The following is a 23,264-nucleotide window of genomic DNA, read 5'->3' on the forward strand; positions in this document are numbered from 1 at the left end:
GAAAATGTCATTTTAGCTCAATAAATGACCTATAACGACCCAACGAGCCTTAAATGTGCATAAATAGGTTCGAATGAGTTTTAGAAACTTAAAACTATGCATATTAGTCGTGTAATAAGAATCAAATGAGTCCTTAGGTTCTTTAGTTCAAATTTGGGAGCGAAAATGTCATTTTAGCTCAATATATGACCTATAACGACCCAACGAGCCTTAAATGTGCATAATTAGGTTCGAATGAGTTTTAGAAACTTAAAACTATGCATATTAGTCGTGTAATAAGAATCAAATGAGTCCTTAGGTTCTTTAGTTCAAATTTGGGAGCGAAAATGTCATTTTAGCTCAATATATGACCTATAACGACCCAACGAGCCTTAAATGTGCATAAATAGGTTCGAATGAGTTTTAGAAACTTAAAACTATGCATATTAGTCGTGTAATAAGAATCAAATGAGTCCTTAGGTTCTTTAGTTCAAAGTTGGGAGCGAAAATGTCATTTTAGCTCTATATATGACATATAACAACCCAACGAGCCTTAAATGTGCATGAATAGGTTCGAATGAGTTTTAGAAACTTAAAACTATGCATATTAGTCATGTAATAAGATTAAAATGAATGTTTAGGTTCTTTAGTTCAAAGTTGGGAGCGAAAATGTCATTTTAGCTCAATATATGACCTATAACGACCCAACGAGCCTTAAATGTGCATAAATAGGTTCGAATGAGTTTTAGAAACTTAAAACTATGCATATTAGTCGTGTAATAAGAATCAAATGAGTCCTTAGGTTCTTTAGTTCAAAGTTGGGAGCGGAAATGTCATTTTAGGTTCGAATGAGTTTTAGAGGGTTTACCTTGGATGGTAAGTCTGTTGTCTTCTTTTGGGCCGCTAACACCGTTGTCTTTTTCTTGGAGCTACCATCCCTCTCTTTAGAAACATTAGACTTGGACTTCTTTTTAGGAGGTGAAGTACAATCCTTTAAAATTCAACAAAAACAAGAGTAGGTAAGATGTCGAATGTGCTTGCGTGAACATATACATTCTAAACAATAAAACATATATACCTCGCCGTCTTCGAAAATCACTAAGTGTATGGGCCATTGCACAAAACTACCCAGAGCACCGCCTAAGTTAGTGAAACCATCTCCCGTAGGTACCGGAAGAATATCATCAACATGTCCGTCGTAAACAAAATCAACTTGGACTTTATAGTGACCAGGCTTCATCGATGTAAAATGTTGGGGCAATGCACCATCTGAGGGTTGTACCATACCATCCGCCACGACAATGTTGTTGCCTGAAACTTTCTCCTCAAGGGCAAGACGACATGGAGTCCTTTCCTTCATAAACAAAGGTTTCAATGCAACTTTGTAAGTGATACAGATTATTAAGTAAATGTCAACTAAAAACATAAAAGGATCAAGCAACTATGTTAAAAAAGAGTGACTACGTCGTACCTTTAGCTCGCGTGGTTGCGGCACTAAGATGTGACGAGTGGTTCTTGTAGCACTAACATCAAGGTCAACTCTGGCAGAATCATTTAAGTGGAGGTCATCAGGTATCGGGGTAGAAATGGAGTTTAGTTGTCCTGTTTTTAACAAGGTGCTTAGTTGCTTTTGGAGGGCCTCTGCCACCCTTTTCTCTACCCTTTTCTCTAATTCACCTTCAAACTCCTTTGTCACAGAAGCTCTGATTGATTCGTAATTTTCTGATGAAGCTTCACCATGGTCACTTCTACTATGTCGAATACACGGACCGAAAGCCTTTTTGATACCAACCATGCCACCTGTTCCCTTGACACGCCCACGATGATCTTTTTTCCCTATAGCTTTAGTGAGGGCATCCTCACCCTGTTCGAAAGAAAGATTTCCTTTTTCCTCTTCTACGATGTACTCTAACTGCCAATTAGGAAAGTAAAATTACTTTATATTCTCTAATCAAAGCAAGTAAATATTAATTAATTATCGCTACTTACAGCTTTTGTTGCGATTTCAACAACTTCTGTATCGTTTGGGTCAATTTCCCACTTTCCCTCTTTATTTTGTACTTGATGGGCCAAAATCCACTCCTTTGATCTGTATTTTCTAACTCTATTAACATTTGAGGTCACTGATGAGTTCACCGAGGAGCTACTCGAGATAGGTAAAGCTGCATCTGGTGGAAGTCGTCCATCCTTTATCCAATCTAGTCGCTTTCTATTATAACCCTTTTGGCCGGTGCGATGTGGGTTCTTGTTGCATGATGCACTTTTCCTCGCCTTTTCACTACGAAGCTGTCAAAGACAACATAAAAAGATGGAAATAAATGTTTTTTCTGATAACTTTTTGTCCTAGAACCAATGTCAGTTTGCTACATGAAAAACTCTTTAAGGACAAGTTAAAGAAATATTATCATTACCAATGACTCTGGCAGGAAATAATGTTTAACAAAAGTCTTCCAATCATCCTCTGTGATATGGTTGTAGACATCCCAAGGCATCTTGTTTGTTTGATTTTTTGGCTTCTTTTCCTTCATAGTTATCCATCGGCGCACCAACTTGCTCTTGAAACAACTAAATCGTTTCGCCACACAAGAATGAAAATATTTCTCCCTCGAATGATTAGAATCATCAGTAATGTGGAACATAAGCTGTTAATAATTAAAAAAAGTTAGATTATAAAAATAGTATTTAAATCAAATTAAATAATCCCTAAAATATACAAATCAAGTTAATATCCAATGCTTACCTTAGTCTCCTCCCAAAACCCCTTCTTGATTTGCTCATCTACCTTTGGATATAATGGGACGTTAATATTAATTCTAGTAGCACAACTCCCAACTTGCTTCCCGTATTCATGAGACCATTGTCCATCGGGGACATTATATACATTATACTCAAGGAACATAGGCTTAGCGACTTTAACACCTTTTGACGGACCACGGCCTTTAATGGTCTTTGTAATCGTACTAACATCTTGTGATTCGTCACGCGTTGTGGGAGTCTTGCCACCTTCTGATTCATGCCTAACAACAATTTGGTTTTCATTCATCGTACCTATGTTGTTCCTGCATCAAGTAAAACATACAGAAGAGTGGTTACAAAATGTGCGCGCAGCAGCAAATCAGTGCTCTAGCATACAGAAGGATATCAGATCAGTGCAGATATCACAGATCAGATCAGCACTGATCAGTGCAGATCAGATCAGCACTGATCTGCACTGATCAGTGCTGATCTGATCTGTGATATTTGCACTGATCTGTTCTGCACTGATCTGATCAGCACTGATCTGTGCTGATCTGATCTGCACTGATCAGTGCAGATCTGATCAGCACAGATCAGTGCTGATCAGATCAGCACAGATCAATGCAGAACAGATCAGCACAGATCAGTGCAGAACAGATCAGCACAGATCAGTGCAGAACAGATCAGCACAGATCAGTGCTGATCTGATCTGCACTGATCTGTGCTGACCTGATCTGCAATGTTCCCCCCTTGTTGATTTTGTTCGAATTATAACAATATGACTGTTGCATCTGCAGCTTGATCTTCGAATCTGGACTGAAGGAAAGATTGTTGCGATATGCAGCGAGCGCATTGCTTTTTAGTGAAAAGGGTGTTAATCCGTTCTTTGTGTCTTGGAATCGGTAATGGAGCACAAATCTCATATTAGTGGTATTAGTTTCATTCTTATGTATGTCTCTTGTTATGTTAGTTTTGTTCTACAGATTAGAGATATTCATTCATACATTTTAGCTACTGTAAACCTGTGTTAGATTACATAGGTTTAAAATAACTAAAATCTAGTAATGAATGTCTCTGATCTGTTTAACAAACTAACAGCATAAGAGATATGCATAAGAATTAAACTAATATCATTAACATGAGATCATTTTATCCCATATCTCTTAATTTTTGGTATGTTGTCTTGAATCTATTAGCTCTGTTGATAGCTTATGTTTTCTATTTCACACTACTATCATATTTCTCTTTTAATCAGTTTTTTTAATCATTATATTGGATCGGTTTAGAGAGAGTTTAAAATGCTATAAAGTATAAATGGAAGATTTCTACGCTGTGTTCCTGCTACAGAAGTTTATTTTTCCTCTTGAAAGCAGAACTATATTCTTTTCTAATACAGTAATAGTAGTGTAATACAGAGTACAGGTCATCATCTGAATTTTTTTAAATTTATTTATCAGAGAGAAGGCTAAAGGTTCTCTAATTGCAGTTTCTCACCTAGATCAGTTACTCCTAATAACTGATTACAGCAACTTTCTCATTAACTTGTATGACTGTTCAGTCCTTTCATCAGCCAAAAGCCACGTAGTTTAAGGATGCTCAGCTTCTTACTACAAACTCGATTTATTTAGAAGCTTGCAATAAGTTAGCTGATTAGCAAGCATTGAATTTATGAAGTTCAGTGTTCATTGTTTGATACTCTAGCTGGTAAATGATGATCACTGAGTTAAGTTTACAGGCTTGCTGAGTAGAAATAAACTAGATGTATGTCACATAGACACATGCTGAAAGTGCATTCTAGAAAATGTGTGATACAACACAAATTACTTAATCTAAGACCAGCTATAAGAGAAAGAAGTACTCCGCATATTAGAAAGTGGGCCCAATACACTTGAACTTGCGTTATCTTTTTTTCCTTTATATTTATCTTAAGCTTTGAAAAGAAAGCATGCTATAGAGAAAAGACCATTTCTTATGCTTTAGAAGTCACTAATTATGTTTATGATCCTAAAAGTTGACTTTCACTTGTACTGATGTCAAATGCCCTGAATTTGTATTTTAAAATTACATTCATTTCACATCTTTGAACAGGAAATATGTTTCTGAATAATGTATTATAATAGCAGTATGGAAGTCATCATTATAACAAAGTAATCCTGTAGATATCTTGACCATGTTTTGAATTTTAAAAGCTCCATTGTGATTAGACCCAAATATTATTGTTTGAAGTTAACACTACTACATTCTTTCTAGATAGATACACTGGGGTTGCTAGTGGAACAACCCCAGTTGACTACCTTTCCTTTTCCTCTCTTTTTCTACTAAGTCTTTCCTTTTCAATGGCAGAATCATTCTTCTACACGGACCCCCAGGTACTGGTAAAACATCATTGTGTAAAGCATTGGCTCAGAAGCTGTCAATTCGGTTCAGCTCCAGGTTTGGATGTGTTATGCAGCTTGAGATAATTTATCACTCTGAGACCGTGGTATAAACTTTTTTTTGACCTAATAGTTTCACCTTACAAATTCAGATATCCACAGTCCCAGTTGATTGAAGTTAATGCTCATTCTTTGTTCAGCAAATGGTTTTCAGAAAGTGGCAAATTGGTATGTGCTGCTCATCAAGCCTGATGTTAGTCCATTTACACATTTTCGCTCCCAGCTATGAACTAACGAACATAAGGACTCATTTTAACCTTTTAAATGATTAATATGATTAATTTTAACTTTCCAAGACTCGATCCAATCTATTTATTCACATTAGAGACTTGTTTGGTCGTTGTGGTTCATATTTATGATAAAATGAGGCATTTTTGCTCCCAACTATGAACTAAAGAACCTAAGAACTCATTTTTAGGCTAATATGACACTTTCGCTCCCAACTTTGAACTAACAAACCTAAACACTCATTTTAATCCTTTTAAATGATTAATATGATTAGTTTTAACTTTCCTAGACTCAATCCAATCAATTTATGCCATTTGAGACTTGTTTGGTCGTTATGGTTCATATTTATGCTAAAATAAGACATTTTCGCTCCCAACTTTGAACTAACAAACCTAAACACTCATTTTAATCCTATTACATGACTAATATGCATAGTTTTAAGTTTCTAAAACTCATTCCAACCTATTTATGCACATTTAAGGCTCGTTGGGTCGTTATAGGTCATATATAGAGCTAAAATGACATTTCCGCTCCCAACTTTGAACTAAAGAACCTAAACACTCATTTTAATCCTATTACATGACTAATATGCATAGTTTTAAGTTTCTAAAACTCATTCCAACCTATTTATGCACATTTAAGGCTCGTTGGGTCGTTATAGGTCATATATAGAGCTAAAATGACATTTTCGCTCCCAACTTTGAACTAAAGAACCTAAACACTCATTTTAATCCTATTACATGACTAATATGCATAGTTTTAAGTTTCTAAAACTCATTCCAACCTATTTATGCACATTTATGGCTCGTTGGGTCGTTATAGGTCATATATAGAGCTAAAATGACATTTTCGCTCCCAACTTTGAACTAAAGAACCTAATGACTCATTTTATTCTTATTACATGACTAATATGCATAGTTTTAAGTTTCTAAAACTCATTCGAACCTATTCATGCACATTTATGGCTCGTTGGGTCGTTATATGTCATATATAGAGCTAAAATGAAATTTCCGCTCCCAACTTTGAACTAAAGAACCTAAACACTCATTTTAATCCTTTTAAATGATTAATATGATTAGTTTTAACTTACCTAGACTCAATCCAATCAATTTATGCCATTTGAGACTTGTTTGGTAGTTATGGTTCATATTTATGCTAATTTAGTCAACTAAGGTCAATTTAGGTCAATTTATTCAACTAAGGTCAATTTAAGCCCGCTCGTTTTGATTTAGGTCATTCTAGCTCAAGATTAGGAGACATGTTAATTAGCGCAACACTAGAAGAAAACGCACAACTCACCAAAAGTAAATACGTGCTTTATTTTCCGATTCTGAGAACTTCTGAAAAGACACAAATCACCGAAAGCTTCTGAAAATTTCTGACTCGGGGATCTCAAGTCATCTGCACAGAAAGTTAGAAAACTTTGGTCAGGAACAAAAGTAAGATGTGGAAGTACAGTAAGAATTAAAGAAAGCTAGAAAAGTATAATCATGAACACAATGGAAGTATAAAATAAGAATTAAAGATGTGGAAGTACAAACTACACCTTCCTAAATGCTAGAAAAGATACATTTAATCTGATATTCAGTTAGCTAGAATTACCTATTCCCAGAAGCCAACTCATCTTATTCATTTACGGTTTATAACCCAAATTCCTTCCCTATGATCTGTACGCATATGATTAGTATTATTTGCATCTTCCTCCTCCGGTAACGGTTGAACAGCCGTTGGTAACAGGGGTGTTTCATCGTACTTGTCATACTCATCTTCATCCACAACATCATCAATACCCATAATATTTCTCTTGCCTTGGGCAACTGCACGTCATATAGGATCAACATTGTCTACCACATAGAAAATTTGCTTAGCTTGTGATGCTAGAATGAATGGCTCGTCACTATCACTTAATCGATCAAAGTTAACCAATGTTAAACCAGGAAAAATTTCATCTTGTTTCACCCCATTATGGTTGTTGGCCCACTTGCACCGGAATACAGGGATCGTAAATTTGTTGTAATCAAGCTCCCATATTTCTTCGATAACACCATAATATGATTGTGTCGCATCAACCGGTCTTCTATCCTTGGCGCTTGCATAGACCCTAGATGCTGCTGAAGGAAATAATGCCCTTGGTCCAAGTATGCATTCTATGTTAAGTCTAATAAATGCGGTTCAGTATTAATTAACAAGTTAATAATTCAGTGAGATCAAGTGAGCTGAATGCCTAGCTAGAGGCCGCTTCAGTTCAAGTGGAATTAATGATATTAATCCACAGCTTACTCTTGACTGAACCCGTAGGGTCACACAAATAGTACGTAAACGGATCAAGTATTTAATGGCATTAAATACTCTATCTATGGAGGATCGGAATCGACGGATCTTGGTTTCAGTGGGAGCTGAGATCGTCACAGGCAAGAAATGAATACTCCGGAAACGATGATATTACCGGAAAAGGAAATATGGATCGTATCGGAAATATAAATATTATCCAAGTCGTAGATGTTGCCGGAAACGGAAACATGGTACGTATCGGAAAATATTATCGGAAATGGAAATATTACCAGAATCGGAAATATTGCCGGAAACGGAAATATTGTCAGAATCGGAAATATTACCGGAATCGGAAAATAATTCCGGAAACGGAAATATTAAATATTTGTTCGAAACGGAAATTAATTCCGGAATCGGAAATGTTAAATATTGTTCGTATCGGAAATGAATTCCGGAATCGGAAATTTAATCGGAAGCGCATCGTACGAATAAGCATCGGACGAGGCCTGCCGGACGAGGGCCCAGCACGAAGCCAGGCCATCGCCCAGCAAGCCAAGCGCGCCACACAAACAGCCACGCCAGGCCCAGCGCAAGGCCAGGCCCAGCAGGCCGTGGCAGCGCGCACAGCGCGCGCAGCGCGCGCGGGTGCTTGCGTGGGCTTGTGGCTCGCGCAGGCCTCGCTGCGTGGGCTGCTGCTCGCACGCACGCATGGGCGGCCCATCGAGGCTGCCGTGTGTGTGTGCGTAAGTGTTTGTGTTCGTGCACGTTTCCTAAAACGTGCAGAGTTCGGTTAATGATTAAATTCCTAATTCTATTTGATAAATTAATTAAATTAGAGTTCTTGTAGGATTCTAGGTTTAATTAATTTGTATCTGAATAGGATTCCAATTCCCTTTCCATAACCCTATAAATATGTGGCCTGGGTTCACAATTTATAACGAGTTTCAAAGTATTCAAAGTGAGTTTTTGAGAGAAAAATTCAGCCACACATCTTGCTCAAAAGTGCCGAAAATTCTAGTACCTTAAGGGCGATTCTAGTTGGTCAATCTTAAGGCGGATCCGGACGTGCTGTGGACTATCTACGGAGGGACGACACTTGGAGTCCTAAAGACTTGTTCTTGCTCGGTTCGGGCACAGCTAGGGAGGGCACGCAACAAAGAGTATGCATCTAAATTATGCTATATGATTATGTGTAAATAATATGTAATCCTGGGTTAATGGTTGTTTCCGCATGATTTATGTAATATCATATGTATCATAACCTAACAGTGGTATCACGAGCCCCTTATTATTTTCATAATCTTAATTGCATAAACATGGTTAAATATTACAAATTTGCAAGAATTAAAAGGGGTGATTAATTTTCGTAATTGTTAATTAATTGCAAATTGCGTTTATTTAATTATACGTACGCAGTTTTTCGGCAGTTTCTTCGTTACTCATCCAAATCGAGTGATTTTTGTGTCAATTCCGCATGTAAAAGGCATTCTAAAATTTTGACAAAAATAATATTTTTCTGCCGAACCCAGAATTCTCAAATTCGAAGCCTAACTATGACTTTTCGAAGATTTTAGTTTTTCGAATGCAAAATTTCGTAAATTTAAGATGTTAAATTAAATATTTGCGATTCTTGTTGATAAATCTTGAATTTTTGATTGATCTACTGCATATGTTTAACAAGTTTGAATGCCTAGTCTTGTTAATTAGGCAATCTAATTTGTAATTATGATTAATTTGTTGAAAATTAGAATAATTTAGAATTAATTTGATTTTCATAATTAATTGTAATTTAATTAGAAACCTATGATTAAAAACCACCATAAAAATTGTAAATTTATGATAAATTTTAAATTTTTATGACCTAGACTTGAATCCATAACAATCGGAAATCAATTGGATAATAAAGTTTCGATTTTTCGCCCTAAAATTATGAAATTAATAATATTTATTAATTTGTCATTAATTTTATAAATTTTAAATTTTTATGCGATTCGTTCATATAACTTGCACGCACAAAGCAATGGACGCTTCGTGTTACCCTTAAGGGGTGTTGTATAATGCGGGCATGCGACGACGAGCAAGGGAGCTCGTCGCCCGTGCGGCACGAATGCAATGAGCAAGGGCGTAGTGCACGAGCACAAGGCAGCAGCCCTGCCTTGTGTCGTGGGCCACGAGCAATGGATGAATGGGCATGGGCGAAGGGCGAGCCAAGGCAGTCGCGTGTGGGCAGCAAGCGAGCTGCGCCACAACGCGCACTGCCTCGCGCATGAGCGCGCAGCCTCGCGCGCAGCGAGCGCAAGCTCGCGTGCCACGAGCGCTGCGCCCAGCGTTGCTCGCGCGCACAGCGAGCGATGACGCGCGCACAGCGAGCGATGACGCGCGCCCAGCAAACGATGGCTCGCGCGCACTGCGAGCGATGGCTCGCGTGCGACGAGCGTTGGCGCGCGCGCAGCAAGCACCACAGCGTGCGATGGCTTGCGATGGAGATGCAGCAGCTATGCGACGAGCGCATGGGCTGCGCGCACATGGCCAGCGATGGCTGTGTGCGTGCGGCCCATGGGCGTGCAATGCGTAGGGTGTTTGAGTTACGATTAGATCGTTTTGAATGTTTAATTTGAAAATTTCAGTTCACGTAATTTTAATTAATTTTAAAATTAATAATTTAAATTATTTTCTTGGATTTTAATTTTGAATATTGTAATTATAATAAATTTTATTTATTCTAATTATTTTACTAAAATTAAAATCATGAATTAATTTAAACACGACTGAAATTAAATTAAACTTTTGGATTCAATTATAAATTTATATGAGCTTTAAATTTTAATTAAATTTGTATGTTTCCGGTTAGACTAGAAATACATTTTTATGTTTAAAATTAGTAAAGCATATGAATTTATTGGTTTAAGTGGGAGCGTATTTTAGTCATAAACTCTTGATTAGGTCTACAAATCCTTAAGGTTAAAACAACTTGATTAGAATTAATAAGGACTGAATAATTGGTAGATTATTGGTGCCCTTGATTAATTGCTGCAAATGTTTACGTGATGCATAATGTGTTTTACTAACCAGCTATGTGGGCCATTCATGATAATGAATGGGTGAATGGTATATATTGTATATGTACTGTTTTGGAGGTTATGAAGTGACTAGTATGGCCCAAATAGGATAGAAAATATGGTCTGCGTACCATTAATTTGAATGTAATTGGTCTAAAGTACCAAAGTTATTTTTCAATTCAAATATGGTCTGCGAACCATCAAATAGTTGTAATTAGTTATAGCTTATCCTATTTGAAGAAAATGGTGCCTCCCACGGAGATTTTCAAGACGGACTTTGAAGTCAAAGCTTCAAGATGAAGTCGGGCCATACTAGATCACATTTATTTTATGCATGTTTTAAGTTATTTATTGCTTTTAAATATGTCTTAAAATGCATGAGATCAAAAGCTTGATTATGTTGCATGATTAAGGATTTTAGTTCACTTAAAATCTAACCAACATAGTAAGAGCCTTAAGTTCAAAACTTAAAAATTGAGTTAAAAGGTGCCATGCCAAAATATACACTTGCTTGGATATCCTTTACATCAATCTAGTAATAGTTTTCGCTCAGCGAGGTGTTACTTATTGGTCCTAAAGGGGCAAGGTACACAAATAATTGTGAGTACATGTTAGTTTTGGTGAAACTCAACGATATAAGTAAGGAGTCCTTTTATGTCGTGGCAAATTCGATAGGTTTACCTAATAAGTTCTTAGACGTACCTATCAACCAAGAATAGTTTCTAGACTATTAGCAAAAGGCTTTTGCTTACCTAAGATGTTCTAGGATTAAGTCGACAAACTGTGCTTAGTTCTTCAATGATTTTAGGATCTTGGAATCATTTTATTCACACCTGCCGGAACACATAATTTGAATAAAATGCTTAATAAACATTGAATTATGCATGTATGCTAGAATTTAAGTTTATTAAGAGAAACTGTGAATGGTTATTTATTTGTTTATTCTTTTCAATTGTAGTTTTAATATGGCAAACAACAATCAAAACATCATCATGGGTTCTGAGCTTATGGTCAAGCTGAACCTGACAAATTTTCTTGAATGGGAAGCTAAGCTAGTTGAAATAGTCAAACTCAATGGACTTGAGTATGTACTGTCACATCCCATGCCAAGCTACTATGCCAGAGACATGACCCCTGAGAGATTTTACGCCTGGGATGCGGATCTCAAAAAGGTTATGAGTCTCATGCTGAACAATATCCCTGATGATTGGGCTAACAGGTTTGTAGCCTATGAACCTTTTACGCTCATCAAGAATCTGAGGGATATCTGTCGTGGAAGTACGGAGGACAGGGACCTGAACGTCCATGAGTTGATTGAATCAATGTCTGGTCTAAAGGTTAGTTCTCCCAACAGGTGTTATAGGATGGAGGTCCAAGAAACACATGTTCAGCTCCTTCGCACTAAACAGAGGGTAGGCGTCCCACTGAGGTTCCATGTGGATCTTATGTGTTCATATTTTGATCGCCTAAGTCTACTAGGAACACCAATAAGCGAAAGGATGGCAGTCTCTGTCTTGCTCAATTCACTACACAGTGGGTTTGGTCGCTTCAAGCAACTATACCTAAGTGAACCAAGAGAAGAAACAGTTGCAGAATTTATTCACCTTGTCAGAAAGGCTGAAATAGTACTGGACTGTGAAGCCAAAGATTTACTCAAGGCTAGAAAGAGACCATTCAAGAAAGGTGGAAAGTCCAAGGGCAATGCTAAATCAAAGCAGGACAAGTCCACATCAAGCTGTCTTTATTGTGATGGAATAGGCCATTACAAAAGAGAATGTCCAAAGCTAAAGGAAGATCAGAAGAACGGAACAGTCGTTCCATCTTCAGGTATTTTCGTTATAGACTGTATACTTGCTAATTCAACTTCTTGGGTATTAGATACAGGTTGTGGCTCACACTTATGTTCCAATCCACAGGGACTAAGAAGAAGTAGAAAGTTAAGCAAGGGTGAAGTCGACCTACGAGTGGGAAATGGAGCACGGATTGCTGCATTAGCTGTAGGAACTTACTATTTGTCGTTGCCCTCCGGGCTAGTTTTGGAAGTGGAAGAATGTTTCCATGTTCCAAGTCTTACTAAAAACATCATTTCAGTTTCTTGCTTAGATGCTAAGGGATTTTCCTTTTTAATAAAAGACAATAGTTGTTCGTTTTATTTTAAAGAGATGTTTTATGGATCTGCTAGATTAGTCAATGGACTTTATTTATTAGATCACGACAAACAAGTATATAACATAAATACCAAAAAGGCCAAAAAGAATGATTCAGATCTCACCTATCTGTGGCATTGTCGATTAGGCCATATAAACTTGAAACGCTTAGAAAGACTTCAAAAGAAAGGAATTCTAGAACCATTTGACTTAGAGGATTATGGTAAATGCGAATCATGTTTACTTGGCAAAATGACAAAGCAACCTTTCTCTAACGTTGGAGAAAGAGCAAATGAACTATTGGGTTTAATCCATACAGATGTATGTGGACCAATGAGTACAAATGCTAGAGGTGGTTTCAGCTACTTTATCACTTTCACTGATGACTTCAGTAGGTATGGTTATGTCTACCTAATGAAGCATAAGTCTGAATCCTTTGACAAATTCAAGGAATTTCAGAGTGAAGTAGAGAATCAATTAGGCAAGAAGATTAAGGCACTGCGGTCTGATAGAGGCGGTGAATATCTGAGCTATGAATTTGATGACCATCTGAAAGAATGTGGAATTCTATCAGAGTTGACTCCTCCTGGAACACCACAATGGAACGGTGTGTCAGAACGGAGGAACAGAACCTTGCTAGACATGGTCAGGTCAATGATGGGTCAGGCCGAACTTCCATTAGAATTTTGGGGACATGCACTAAATACAGCTGCACTCACTATAAATAGAGCTCCGTCTAAAGCTGTCGAAAAGACTCCATACGAATTATGGTTTGGAAAGCCTCCAAATGTGTCTTTTCTTAAGATTTGGGGATGTGAAGTATACGTCAAACGATTAATTTCAGACAAACTTCATCCAAAATCTGACAAATGTATCCTTGTGGGCTATCCAAAGGAAACAAAGGGGTATTACTTCTACAATACATCTGAGAACAAGGTGTTTGTTGCTCGAGATGGTGTCTTTTTGGAGAAGGATCACATTTCCAAAATGACAAGTGGGAGAAAAGTAGACCTCGAAGAAATTCGAGTCGAACAACAAACTCTAGAGAATGCTCAAGATGACATTCAGGATGAAACTCAGAGATCTTTAGAAGAATCTGGTGAGAATCATGGTCAATCTAGAAATGTTACCCCGCGTAGATCGCAAAGATATAGATCTCAACCGGAAAGGTACTTAGGTATTTTGACGAACGAGAGCTATGACGTTCTATTACTTGAAAGTGATGAACCTGCGACTTACAAACAAGCTATGACGAGCCCTAGCTCCAAGCAATGGCAAGAAGCCATGCAATCTGAATTAGACTCCATGTCTGAAAACCAAGTATGGGATTTGGTCGATTTGCCAGATGGCTACCAAGCCATTGGAAGCAAATGGGTTTTCAAACTGAAAAAGGACAAGGATGGGAAACTTGAAGTTTTCAAATCTAGATTGGTTGCAAAAGGTTACAGGCAAGTCCACGGTGTGGATTACGATGAAACCTTTTCACCAGTTGCAATGCTAAAGTCTATTCGGATAATGTTAGCAATCGCTGCATATTACGATTACGAAATATGGCAGATGGATGTCAAAACTGCTTTCTTAAACGGCGTTTTAACAGAAACTGTGTTTATGACACAGCCTGAAGGTTTTGAGGATCCAAAGAATGCTAAAAAGGTATGCAAGCTAAAGAAGTCAATCTACGGATTGAAGCAGGCATCCAGGAGCTGGAATATACGTTTTGATGAAGCAGTCAGTGACTTTGGTTTCATCAAGAACGCAGACGAATCTTGTGTATACAAGAAGGTCAGTGGGAGCAAAATTGCTTTCCTAGTATTATATGTCGACGACATATTACTTATCGGAAATGACATTCCTATGTTGAACTCTGTCAAGATTTGGCTTGGGAAATGTTTTTCGATGAAGGATCTAGGAGAAGCACAATACATATTGGGCATCAAGATTTACAGAGATAGATCTAAAAGGATGATTGGACTTAGTCAAAGCACTTATATCAATAAGGTGCTTGATAGGTTCAAGATGGAGGACTCCAAGCGAGGCTACCTACCCATGTCTCATGGAATGACTCTAAGCAAGACTCAGTGCCCAAAAACACTTGATGAGCGTAGACGAATGAATGGGATTCCATATGCATCATTGATTGGTTCAATAATGTATGTTATGATATGTACACGCCCGGATGTTGCGTACGCACTCAGTGCTACGAGCAGATACCAGTCAGACCCAGGAGAGGCGCATTGGACTGCTGCCAAGAATATTCTGAAGTACCTGAAAAGGCACAAAGATGACTTCCTGGTCTATGGTGGAGATGATGAATTAATTGTTAAAGGCTATACGGACGCAAGTTTCCAAACCGACAAAGATGATTTCAGATCACAGTCTGGGTTTGTCTTCTGCCTCAACGGAGGAGCAGTAAGCTGGAAAAGTGCTAAGCAAAGCACCATTGCGGATTCTACAACTGAAGCGGAGTACATTGTTGCACATGAAGCAGCAAAGGAAGCTATATGGCTAAGGAAGTTCATAGGTGAACTTGGTGTAGTCCCCTCCATTAAAGGACCAATAGCCCTGTATTGTGACAATAACGGAGCTATTGCACAGGCAAAAGAGCCTAGACACCACCAGAGAGTCAAGCATGTACTTCGTAGATTTCACCTTCTACGAGAGTTCGTTGAAAGAAAAGAAGTCGAGATAAGCAAAATTGGAACTGATGACAACATATCAGATCCATTAACTAAACCTCTGCCGCAGGCGAAGCACAACTCGCACACTGCAGCTATGGGAATCAAGCATATTGGAGAATGGCTTTGATGTCTCTGTTTAATGTTTTAAAGTTTTAGAGTTTAAATCTTTGTAAAACATTATTGGTTAATCATTCACAATAAATGAAAAGAATTCATTTTTCCATTTAATTTGTGGTTTATTAAATGATTAGTCCCTTCAATTTGACGATATATTCAAGATAGACTGTCAGGACCAGTCCTGTGACTAAGAAATGTCTATCAAGTGAACTTGAATGTCAAAGGTTGAAAATGGTCCCTAGTCGGAGTTTTCTATAAAATTGGACGCATAGAAAACGTTAGACGATTAGAATGCAAGATGACTAGTAGTTCTGTTTCTTGAACTATGTGGACATGGCAATGTTATAATCATTTGCATAGATACTTACTTTGGGAAGACTAGTATCGGACAAGACCTATGAAACTTTACTGTAAGAGATGAAAATCTGTCATAAGTAAATTTCATTAAATTATTAGACACTAAATCCTCAATACCTGAGTGATTTGAGATTACTTGTTTGAGAACTGGTTGCTTTGACGTTGACCAACCGTCGCACCGTAAAAGGAGGCTATAAAGGCAACGCTCAGGTAATCACCTATCAAACGAAGTCTAATCTCAAGATCGCAAGATTGGGATTGTCCTCCCATAAATCGGGATGAGATGCTTAAAAGTTGTATAAGGCCACTCGGAGAGCTAGAAACTGTGAAATGCATGGCCGTGCTCGGATGAATCATAGGCTATGATTATCTGTTTATTTGATCAGTTGAACTCTGAAACCGAGAAACACCTCTGGACATAATAAGGATAACAACTCTTACCTTATGTTCAAGAGCAAGCATCGAGCGACAAAGGAATTAGGAAATGCACACTTGTCCCTAAGGTCAAGTGGGAGACTGAAGGAAATAATGCCCTTGGTCCAAGTATGCATTCTATGTTAAGTCTAATAAATGCGGTTCAGTATTAATTAACAAGTTAATAATTCAGTGAGATCAAGTGAGCTGAATGCCTAGCTAGAGGCCGCTTCAGTTCAAGTGGAATTAATGATATTAATCCACAGCTTACTCTTGACTGAACCCGTAGGGTCACACAAATAGTACGTAAACGGATCAAGTATTTAATGGCATTAAATACTCTATCTATGGATATTCGGAATCGACGGATCTTGGTTTCAGTGGGAGCTGAGATCGTCACAGGCAAGAAATGAATACTCCGGAAACAATGATATTACCGGAAACGGAAATATGGATCGTATCGGAAATATAAATATTATCCAAGTCGTAGATGTTGCCGAAAACGGAAACATGGTACGTATCGGAAAATATTATCGGAAATGGAAATATTACCAGAATCGGAAATATTGCCGGAAACGGAAATATTGTCAGAATCGGAAATATTACCGGAATCGGAAAATAATTCCGGAAACGAAAATATTAAATATTTGTTCGAAACGGAAATTAATTCCGGAATCGGAAATGTTAAATATTGTTCGTATCGGAAATGAATTCCGGAATCGGAAATTTAATCGGAAGCGCATCGTACGAATAAGCATCGGACGAGGCCTGCCGGACGAGGGCCCTATAAATATGTATCTGAATAGGATTCCAATTCCCTTTCCATAACCCTATAAATATGTGGCCTGGGTTCACAATTTATAACGAGTTTCAAAGTATTCAAAGTAAGTTTTTGAGAGAAAAATTCAGCCACACATCTTGCTCAAAAGTGCCGAAAATTCTAGTACCTTAAGGGCGATTCTAGTTGGTCAATCTTAAGGCGGATCCGGGCGTGCTGTGGACTATCTACGGAGGGACGACACTTGGAGTCCTAAAGACTTGTTCTTGCTCGGTTCGGGCGCAGCTAGGGAGGGCACGCAACAAAGAGTATGCATCTAAATTATGCTATATGATTATGTGTAAATAATATGTAATCCTGGGTTAATGGTTGTTTCCGCATGATTTATGTAATATCATATGTATCATAACCTAACAGTTGCAACATGCTTCACTCCACTATTCTGCACCACACTCTTTTCATCTTGTCTTCTAGTGTAGAATGTGAACCCATTGATATCATACCCTTCATAAGACAGAACACATAGTCGAGGACCTCGAGCTAACCACTGGACCATTTCAGAAACATCTAGATTTTTTTTCATTTCCTCGACTACTTCCTTCTTAAACCAATCAACAAATGTGCGATTATGTTCTTGCATCAACACTCTTTCCTTCAACTTAGGATTCTTTTGTTGCAATTCTAGCAAATGCTTATCTATGTAAGGATTGACCTCGGTAAGATGCTGCAACACACAAAGATGTGCCTTATTCTTCCTTTCAGATGGAGGCGAGATCACATTTTTACCAATTACCCCATGCCCTTCAAGCCTCCCTGCATGACGAGATTTTGGAAGACCTATTTGCTCAAGCCTTGTTAAGAATTCAGCTACATATTGAGATATCTCTTCCTCAAGGACTCCCCGAATGATACTACCCTCCGGCCTTGCCCGATTCTTTGTTTTGTCCTTTAAATGCCCAAAAAATCTCTCAAAAGGATACATCCATCTTAAGAACACCGGACCACATAACTTGATTTCTCGAACTAAATGGACAATTAAGTGCACCATAATATCAAAGAAAGATGGTGGAAAGTACATTTCAAATCGACACAAAGTTTCAACAATATCATTGTGCAAAGAATCTAATTTCTCCGGATCAATCACTTTAGCACATATAGAATTGAAAAACACACAAAGTTTTGTTATAACATGTCTCACGTGTTTCGGCAATATCCCACGAAGTGCAATTGGCAAAAACACATTAATCATTACATGGCAATCATGAGACTTCATACCAACCAACCTAAGGTCCGAGAGAGATACTAGGCGCTTTACATTCGACGAATATCCCGAGGGAACCTTAATTCCATGTAAGCACTCACAAAACTGCTTCTTCTCCTTTCTTGACATTGTGTAACACGCTGGAGGCAGATAAGTCTTAGTACCACCCGCACCAGATTTTTCAACAGGCCACAAATCTGGTCGAATATTCCTCTTTTTCATATCTTTCCGCACATTCTCATTGTCCTTAGTCTTTCCAGGCATGTTTAGCAAAGTCCCAATGATAGCATCGCACACATTTTTCTCAATGTGCATTACATCGAGACAATGCCTAACCGACAAATCTCTCCAGTAGGGAAGATCCCATAATGGAGATACTTTCTTCCACAAAACACCCTTTTTAGACTTGGACTTGTAGCACTTGCCGTATTTGGTTTCAACATTTTTTATTCGTTCATAAACCTGTGATCCTGTCAAAGGCGTACGAGCTACTCTTTCCTCGGTGAACCCATTGAATTCTTTCTTCTTCTTACGATAAGGGTGATATCGACTGAGGTGCTTCCTGAAATCTGGGTAAACATTTTTCTTGAAATTATGCAACCATGTGGGCTTCATGTCCTCTTCACATATAGGGCATGCTTGTTCTCCTTTGGTTTTGTATCCAGACAAGTTTCCATATGCCGGAAAATCATTTATGGTACAAAAAACCATAGCTCGCAATGTAAAGCTTGAATTGGTGTGTGCATCGAACATTGAAACACCTTCATTCCACAATAATTTCAAATCATCTATGAGTGGAGCCAGGTACACATCTATGTCATTTCCAGGTTGCTTAGGCCCCGAGATGAGGAGTGATAACATGATATGCTTCCGCTTCATACACAGCCATGGAGGAAGATTATAAATTGCTAGAAGAACCGGCCATGTGCTATGTTGACTGCTTAGAGTTCCATATGGATTCACACCATCTGCACATAAAGCAAGCCTTAGATTTCTAACCTCCTTACCAAATTCAGGATATTTCTTATCAATATTTCTCCATTGAACAGAATCTGCAGGATGTCGAAGGAGTCCATCTTTCTTCCTCACTTCCGCATGCCACCTTAAGTTTTTTGCTTGTTTCTTCAATGAAAACATACGCTCAAACCTAGGTATGATTGGAAGATACCACAAAGACTTAGCAGGCGGGCCCCTCTTAGCTGAATTTGCCCCTTTGCGTTTGTAACGAGATGCGCCGCATGTTGGACACTCATCCAAATGTTCATGCTCTTTTCTGTAAAGCATACAATCATTTGGGCAAGCATCTATCTTGTCGACCTCTAAGCCTAAGGGACACATCAATTTCCTGGCATAATAGGTAGAGGTGGGGATATCATTCCCTTCCGGCAAAAATTCACCTACCCACTCCAATAAGGTGTCAAAGTGTTCATCTCTCCAACCACCTTTACATTTGAGGTTGTAAAGTATTGACACACATTCCAACTTGCTGAATTTTGTACAACCGGGATACAATGGAGTTTCAGCAGCCTTTGATACTTGTTCGAACATCTGAGGTCGTTCGTCCAAGTGATCTTTCAGCCCATCCATCATCTCATTTATTTCATCATCTTCTTCCTCATCATCATCCGTCTCATTATTCTCATAAATATCATCATCACTCTCATTACTCTGAACATCAAATTCATGGACACTAGAACTTGGACGATCAGGTATTGTTTCACCATGCCAAAACCAAACATGGTAATCTTGCTTAAACCCACGGCGAAATAAATGATCCTCAATTTCATCAATGTCACCTAACCGCTTGATATTGTTACAATCACGGCAGGGACAATAGATTTTTTCGGCTTTTGTACTCCGTTGGTGTGCTAAAGCACATCTAATGAACTCTGCGACCCCACTCAAGTATTCTGCCGTAGTATGGTCACCATACATCCAACGACGACTCATCACTAATAACAACAACAAAAGGTTCCACACATAAACACATATATTAAGAAGTCACAAAATCATTAAGAAGTTCCGCAAATCTTTGGTTACATCATTTAAGTTTATCAATGCTTCACTGAAGTGATATTAGAAGTCCAAAAACAGTCCTAATAAGTGAAACGGAATGGATACTTAAGCATAGAATACTAATGTACACGTTTTATTATTACACTTACTATACTTATCCAAATTTTATTTATCGTAAAAATGATATGCACTTACTGTACTATTGATTTCAACTTTCAAAAGAGGAAAAGAGAAATTTTATGAAGATAATTAGATATATCAATACCTTATGCAATTGTTGAAATTCGAACAAGCACGATGATAGATTATGCTGGCAGTACGATCATCGCCCCTCTCTTCAACCATATGCGTATCTACCCATCTTCACAATTAACTGCAAATTAAAGAAATAATTGAAAAACAGCCAAAAAAATCAAAATAAAAACGAAAATCAAAACGAAAATCAAAACGAAAATCAAAACGAAAATCAAAACGAAAATCAAAACGAAAATCAAACGAAAATAGTTCGGGGGCCAAATTCAGATATTTCTCATAGAATGCATGTAACAGGAAATTAACTATCTACCACATCACCACGTAGCAATCACATTATTCAAGTTATTGGCATTAACGCAGCATTCAAGTGCGGAACTAAGTGCTTACGTAACCTCGGGGAAGGAAGAAGGGTAATGCCAGAATAAAATCCTGTAACCTGGGCTGTAAGAAGCCTTTCATATATGCTGATAGGCTTCAGTCGGCAAAAATGTGGTGTTATTTATCCTTTAAACCTATTGGAATCAGATATCTCTTTTGCCTAATAATGGAGGAGGTTGAAAAATACTCTAGGAACTTCCTTTACTCCAAACAAGGCTCTAGTATTCCAGGATTTAAAAGCTATCCTAAAGTGGCAGGTGGCCGGAATATCGCACCCACAAAGCAGCAGCCAATAAGCTGATAAAAAGTGGGGCTCAGAAGATAGCAGACTTACAGTTAAAAATAATCTTTAATTGCTGAGATTTGACGAGTTCAGTTGGTAATGGGCACGATGTTCTGCATCACACTACTTATTTCTTTCAAGTTTATATATGATGTTTGTGTGGCTCGTATGCTAAAGTTTCTTAGAGGAAGGTTTTGAGAGGTACAAGAGCTAGTTCATGCGCATATGTGAGAGCCTTGAAAATGTTCAACTCTTCTTTTTCAGTGTAAATACTAAATAGTCTAAATCAGTGTGGACAAAGGCCAGTGATTTCCTGAAGGTCTTGGGTTTACAACGACCACTTAATGGTTTTGACTCACAACTGACTTGAGGTAAACTTGAGTCAAGCAGCCATCCCATATCATCTGTACACAAAGGTTTGAGATCTTAAAACAGAATTTTAACCCAGATGGTTGGATAACAGAGATTATTTTGTAAGGTCCTGCAAATGAAGAGTTCCCCTTCCCAACTCTACCAAGAAGACGGGTGAATACTGATGTTTTTGAAGGGCCTGATACTACTGATCTAAGTGATATATTCAACACTTTGAGCATACTCCGTAAAATAAATTAAAAAAATTAAAAAAAAAAAAAGGTAATCCAAAAGCCTCTTGGAAATCAGCAAAATAACATCCAAACAACAGTCTGAAGGGGTGAGTAGCAGTCAGCAACAGCCCTTAGGCCATTCCCCATTACTTGTTATGAGCAAGCTTAAATAGTGGCTGTGTGCTTTTTAAAGAAATAGATCTATACTCGGAAACATAGCAATCCCCATTTACTTCGTTGGGTCGTTAAGTTTCAAAAACGAAAATCAAAACGAAAATCAAAACGAAAATCAAAACGAAAATCAAAACGAAAATCAAAAACGAAAATCAAAAACAATAATCAAAACGAAAATCAAAAACTAAAATTGAACCCTAATCTGAAAACGAAAATAAAAAACGAAAATAAAAATTGAACACACCATACCACCGGAACCACGACGCCGAGCAACCACCGGAACCACGACGCGACGGGGAGATGCTGAACCACGGAACCAAGACAGCGACGCAGGGCTGAACCACGGAACCACGGAACCAAGACAGCGACGCAGGGCTGAACCACGACGCGACGGGGAGATGAGCAACCAACGGAACCAAGACAGCGACGCAGGGCTGAGCAACTCTTGGGTTCGACGGCGACGCAGGGCAGAGTTCGACGGCGACCTTGGATATTTGTTTAAGGGAAAAGGCTTGGAGCTATAGCAGAGAAGGAACAACGTACGTACGTTTCTCGTTTGAGCGCGGTTTGTACGTTGCAACTAGGAAAGTAAAAATTTTAATTTGAAACGCGGACTTGTTGCAGCGGGCATTAACATGTACGCTGCAATAACTTCGGGTTGTTGCTGCGGGCTTTTATTTTGTACGCTGCAACAAACGCATTTGTTGCGAACAACTAAAATGTACGCTGCGATAACCCTTTAAAGGGTTTGACCCGCGTTGACCGACTGGTTGTTGAAGCGTATTTATACTTGTACGCTGCAACAAGGGGGCTGCAACAGGGGTTTTTTCTACTAGTGATTTCAAAGGATCCGGTTCATCATTCCCGAGTCAAACATATTCACATTAGACACCATTTCCTTACAGATTATGTTGAGAATGGAAATTAAATTAGATTTTTGCCAAACTGATCATCAAATTGCTGACATTTTGACTATGCCTTTAAACAGGGAGAAACATGAGAAAATGAGGATGGAACTCGGAATGATCAAGCTAAGGTAATTAGAATTGAAGTTCCTCTAAGGCAAAGGAAAAGGCAAAAACTATGGTACATATAGACTATTACAAACACAAAT

At 38.2% G+C, this 23,264-nt stretch overlaps 2 protein-coding genes and 1 long non-coding RNA gene across 3 annotated transcripts; 1 reads left to right on the top strand and 2 right to left on the bottom strand.

Annotated features, from left to right (window-relative positions):
• Positions 1-804: 804 nt before the first annotated feature.
• LOC130462994 (uncharacterized) lies at positions 805-1,774 on the bottom strand. Its single transcript, XM_056832006.1, has 3 exons — positions 1,451-1,774; positions 1,058-1,333; positions 805-970 (listed from the first exon to the last, which is right to left on the bottom strand). Exons 1-3 carry the CDS (start codon positions 1,772-1,774, stop codon positions 818-820), a joined length of 753 nt encoding a protein of 250 aa, XP_056687984.1. The 3' UTR covers positions 805-817.
• A 171-nt stretch (positions 1,775-1,945) lies between these two features.
• Positions 1,946-22,583, bottom strand: LOC130464315 (uncharacterized). Its single transcript, XM_056833827.1, has 6 exons — positions 22,395-22,583; positions 20,742-20,849; positions 6,678-6,779; positions 2,720-3,038; positions 2,391-2,621; positions 1,946-2,265 (listed from the first exon to the last, which is right to left on the bottom strand). The coding sequence occupies exons 4-6, from the start codon at positions 3,020-3,022 to the stop codon at positions 1,951-1,953; spliced, it is 849 nt and encodes a 282-aa protein (XP_056689805.1). The 5' UTR covers positions 3,023-3,038; positions 6,678-6,779; positions 20,742-20,849; positions 22,395-22,583; the 3' UTR covers positions 1,946-1,950.
• LOC130464316 (uncharacterized) lies at positions 3,384-5,447 on the top strand. The gene is made up of 3 exons (XR_008924694.1): positions 3,384-3,617; positions 5,059-5,148; positions 5,243-5,447. It is a non-coding gene; the product is annotated as an uncharacterized lncRNA (long non-coding RNA).
• Positions 22,584-23,264: the final 681 nt, after the last annotated feature.

This window comes from Spinacia oleracea, chromosome 6, assembly GCF_020520425.1.
Source record: "Spinacia oleracea cultivar Varoflay chromosome 6, BTI_SOV_V1, whole genome shotgun sequence".
Taxonomy (NCBI): Eukaryota; Viridiplantae; Streptophyta; class Magnoliopsida; order Caryophyllales; family Amaranthaceae; genus Spinacia; species Spinacia oleracea.

Coding starts and splice junctions, on each gene's coding strand:
- LOC130462994 (XM_056832006.1), bottom strand. CDS start 1,774: ATGGTTGGTATCAAAAAGGCTTTCGGTCCGTGTATTCGACATAGTAGA. Junction 1,334..1,450: donor CGCAACCACGCGAGCTAAAG/GTACGACGTAGT, acceptor TTGTTTATGAAG/GAAAGGACTCCATGTCGTCT. Junction 971..1,057: donor TGATTTTCGAAGACGGCGAG/GTATATATGTTT, acceptor TGAATTTTAAAG/GATTGTACTTCACCTCCTAA.
- LOC130464315 (XM_056833827.1), bottom strand. CDS start 3,022: ATGAATGAAAACCAAATTGTTGTTAGGCATGAATCAGAAGGTGGCAAG. Junction 2,622..2,719: donor GGTTTTGGGAGGAGACTAAG/GTAAGCATTGGA, acceptor AATTATTAACAG/CTTATGTTCCACATTACTGA. Junction 2,266..2,390: donor ATTTCCTGCCAGAGTCATTG/GTAATGATAATA, acceptor TGTCTTTGACAG/CTTCGTAGTGAAAAGGCGAG.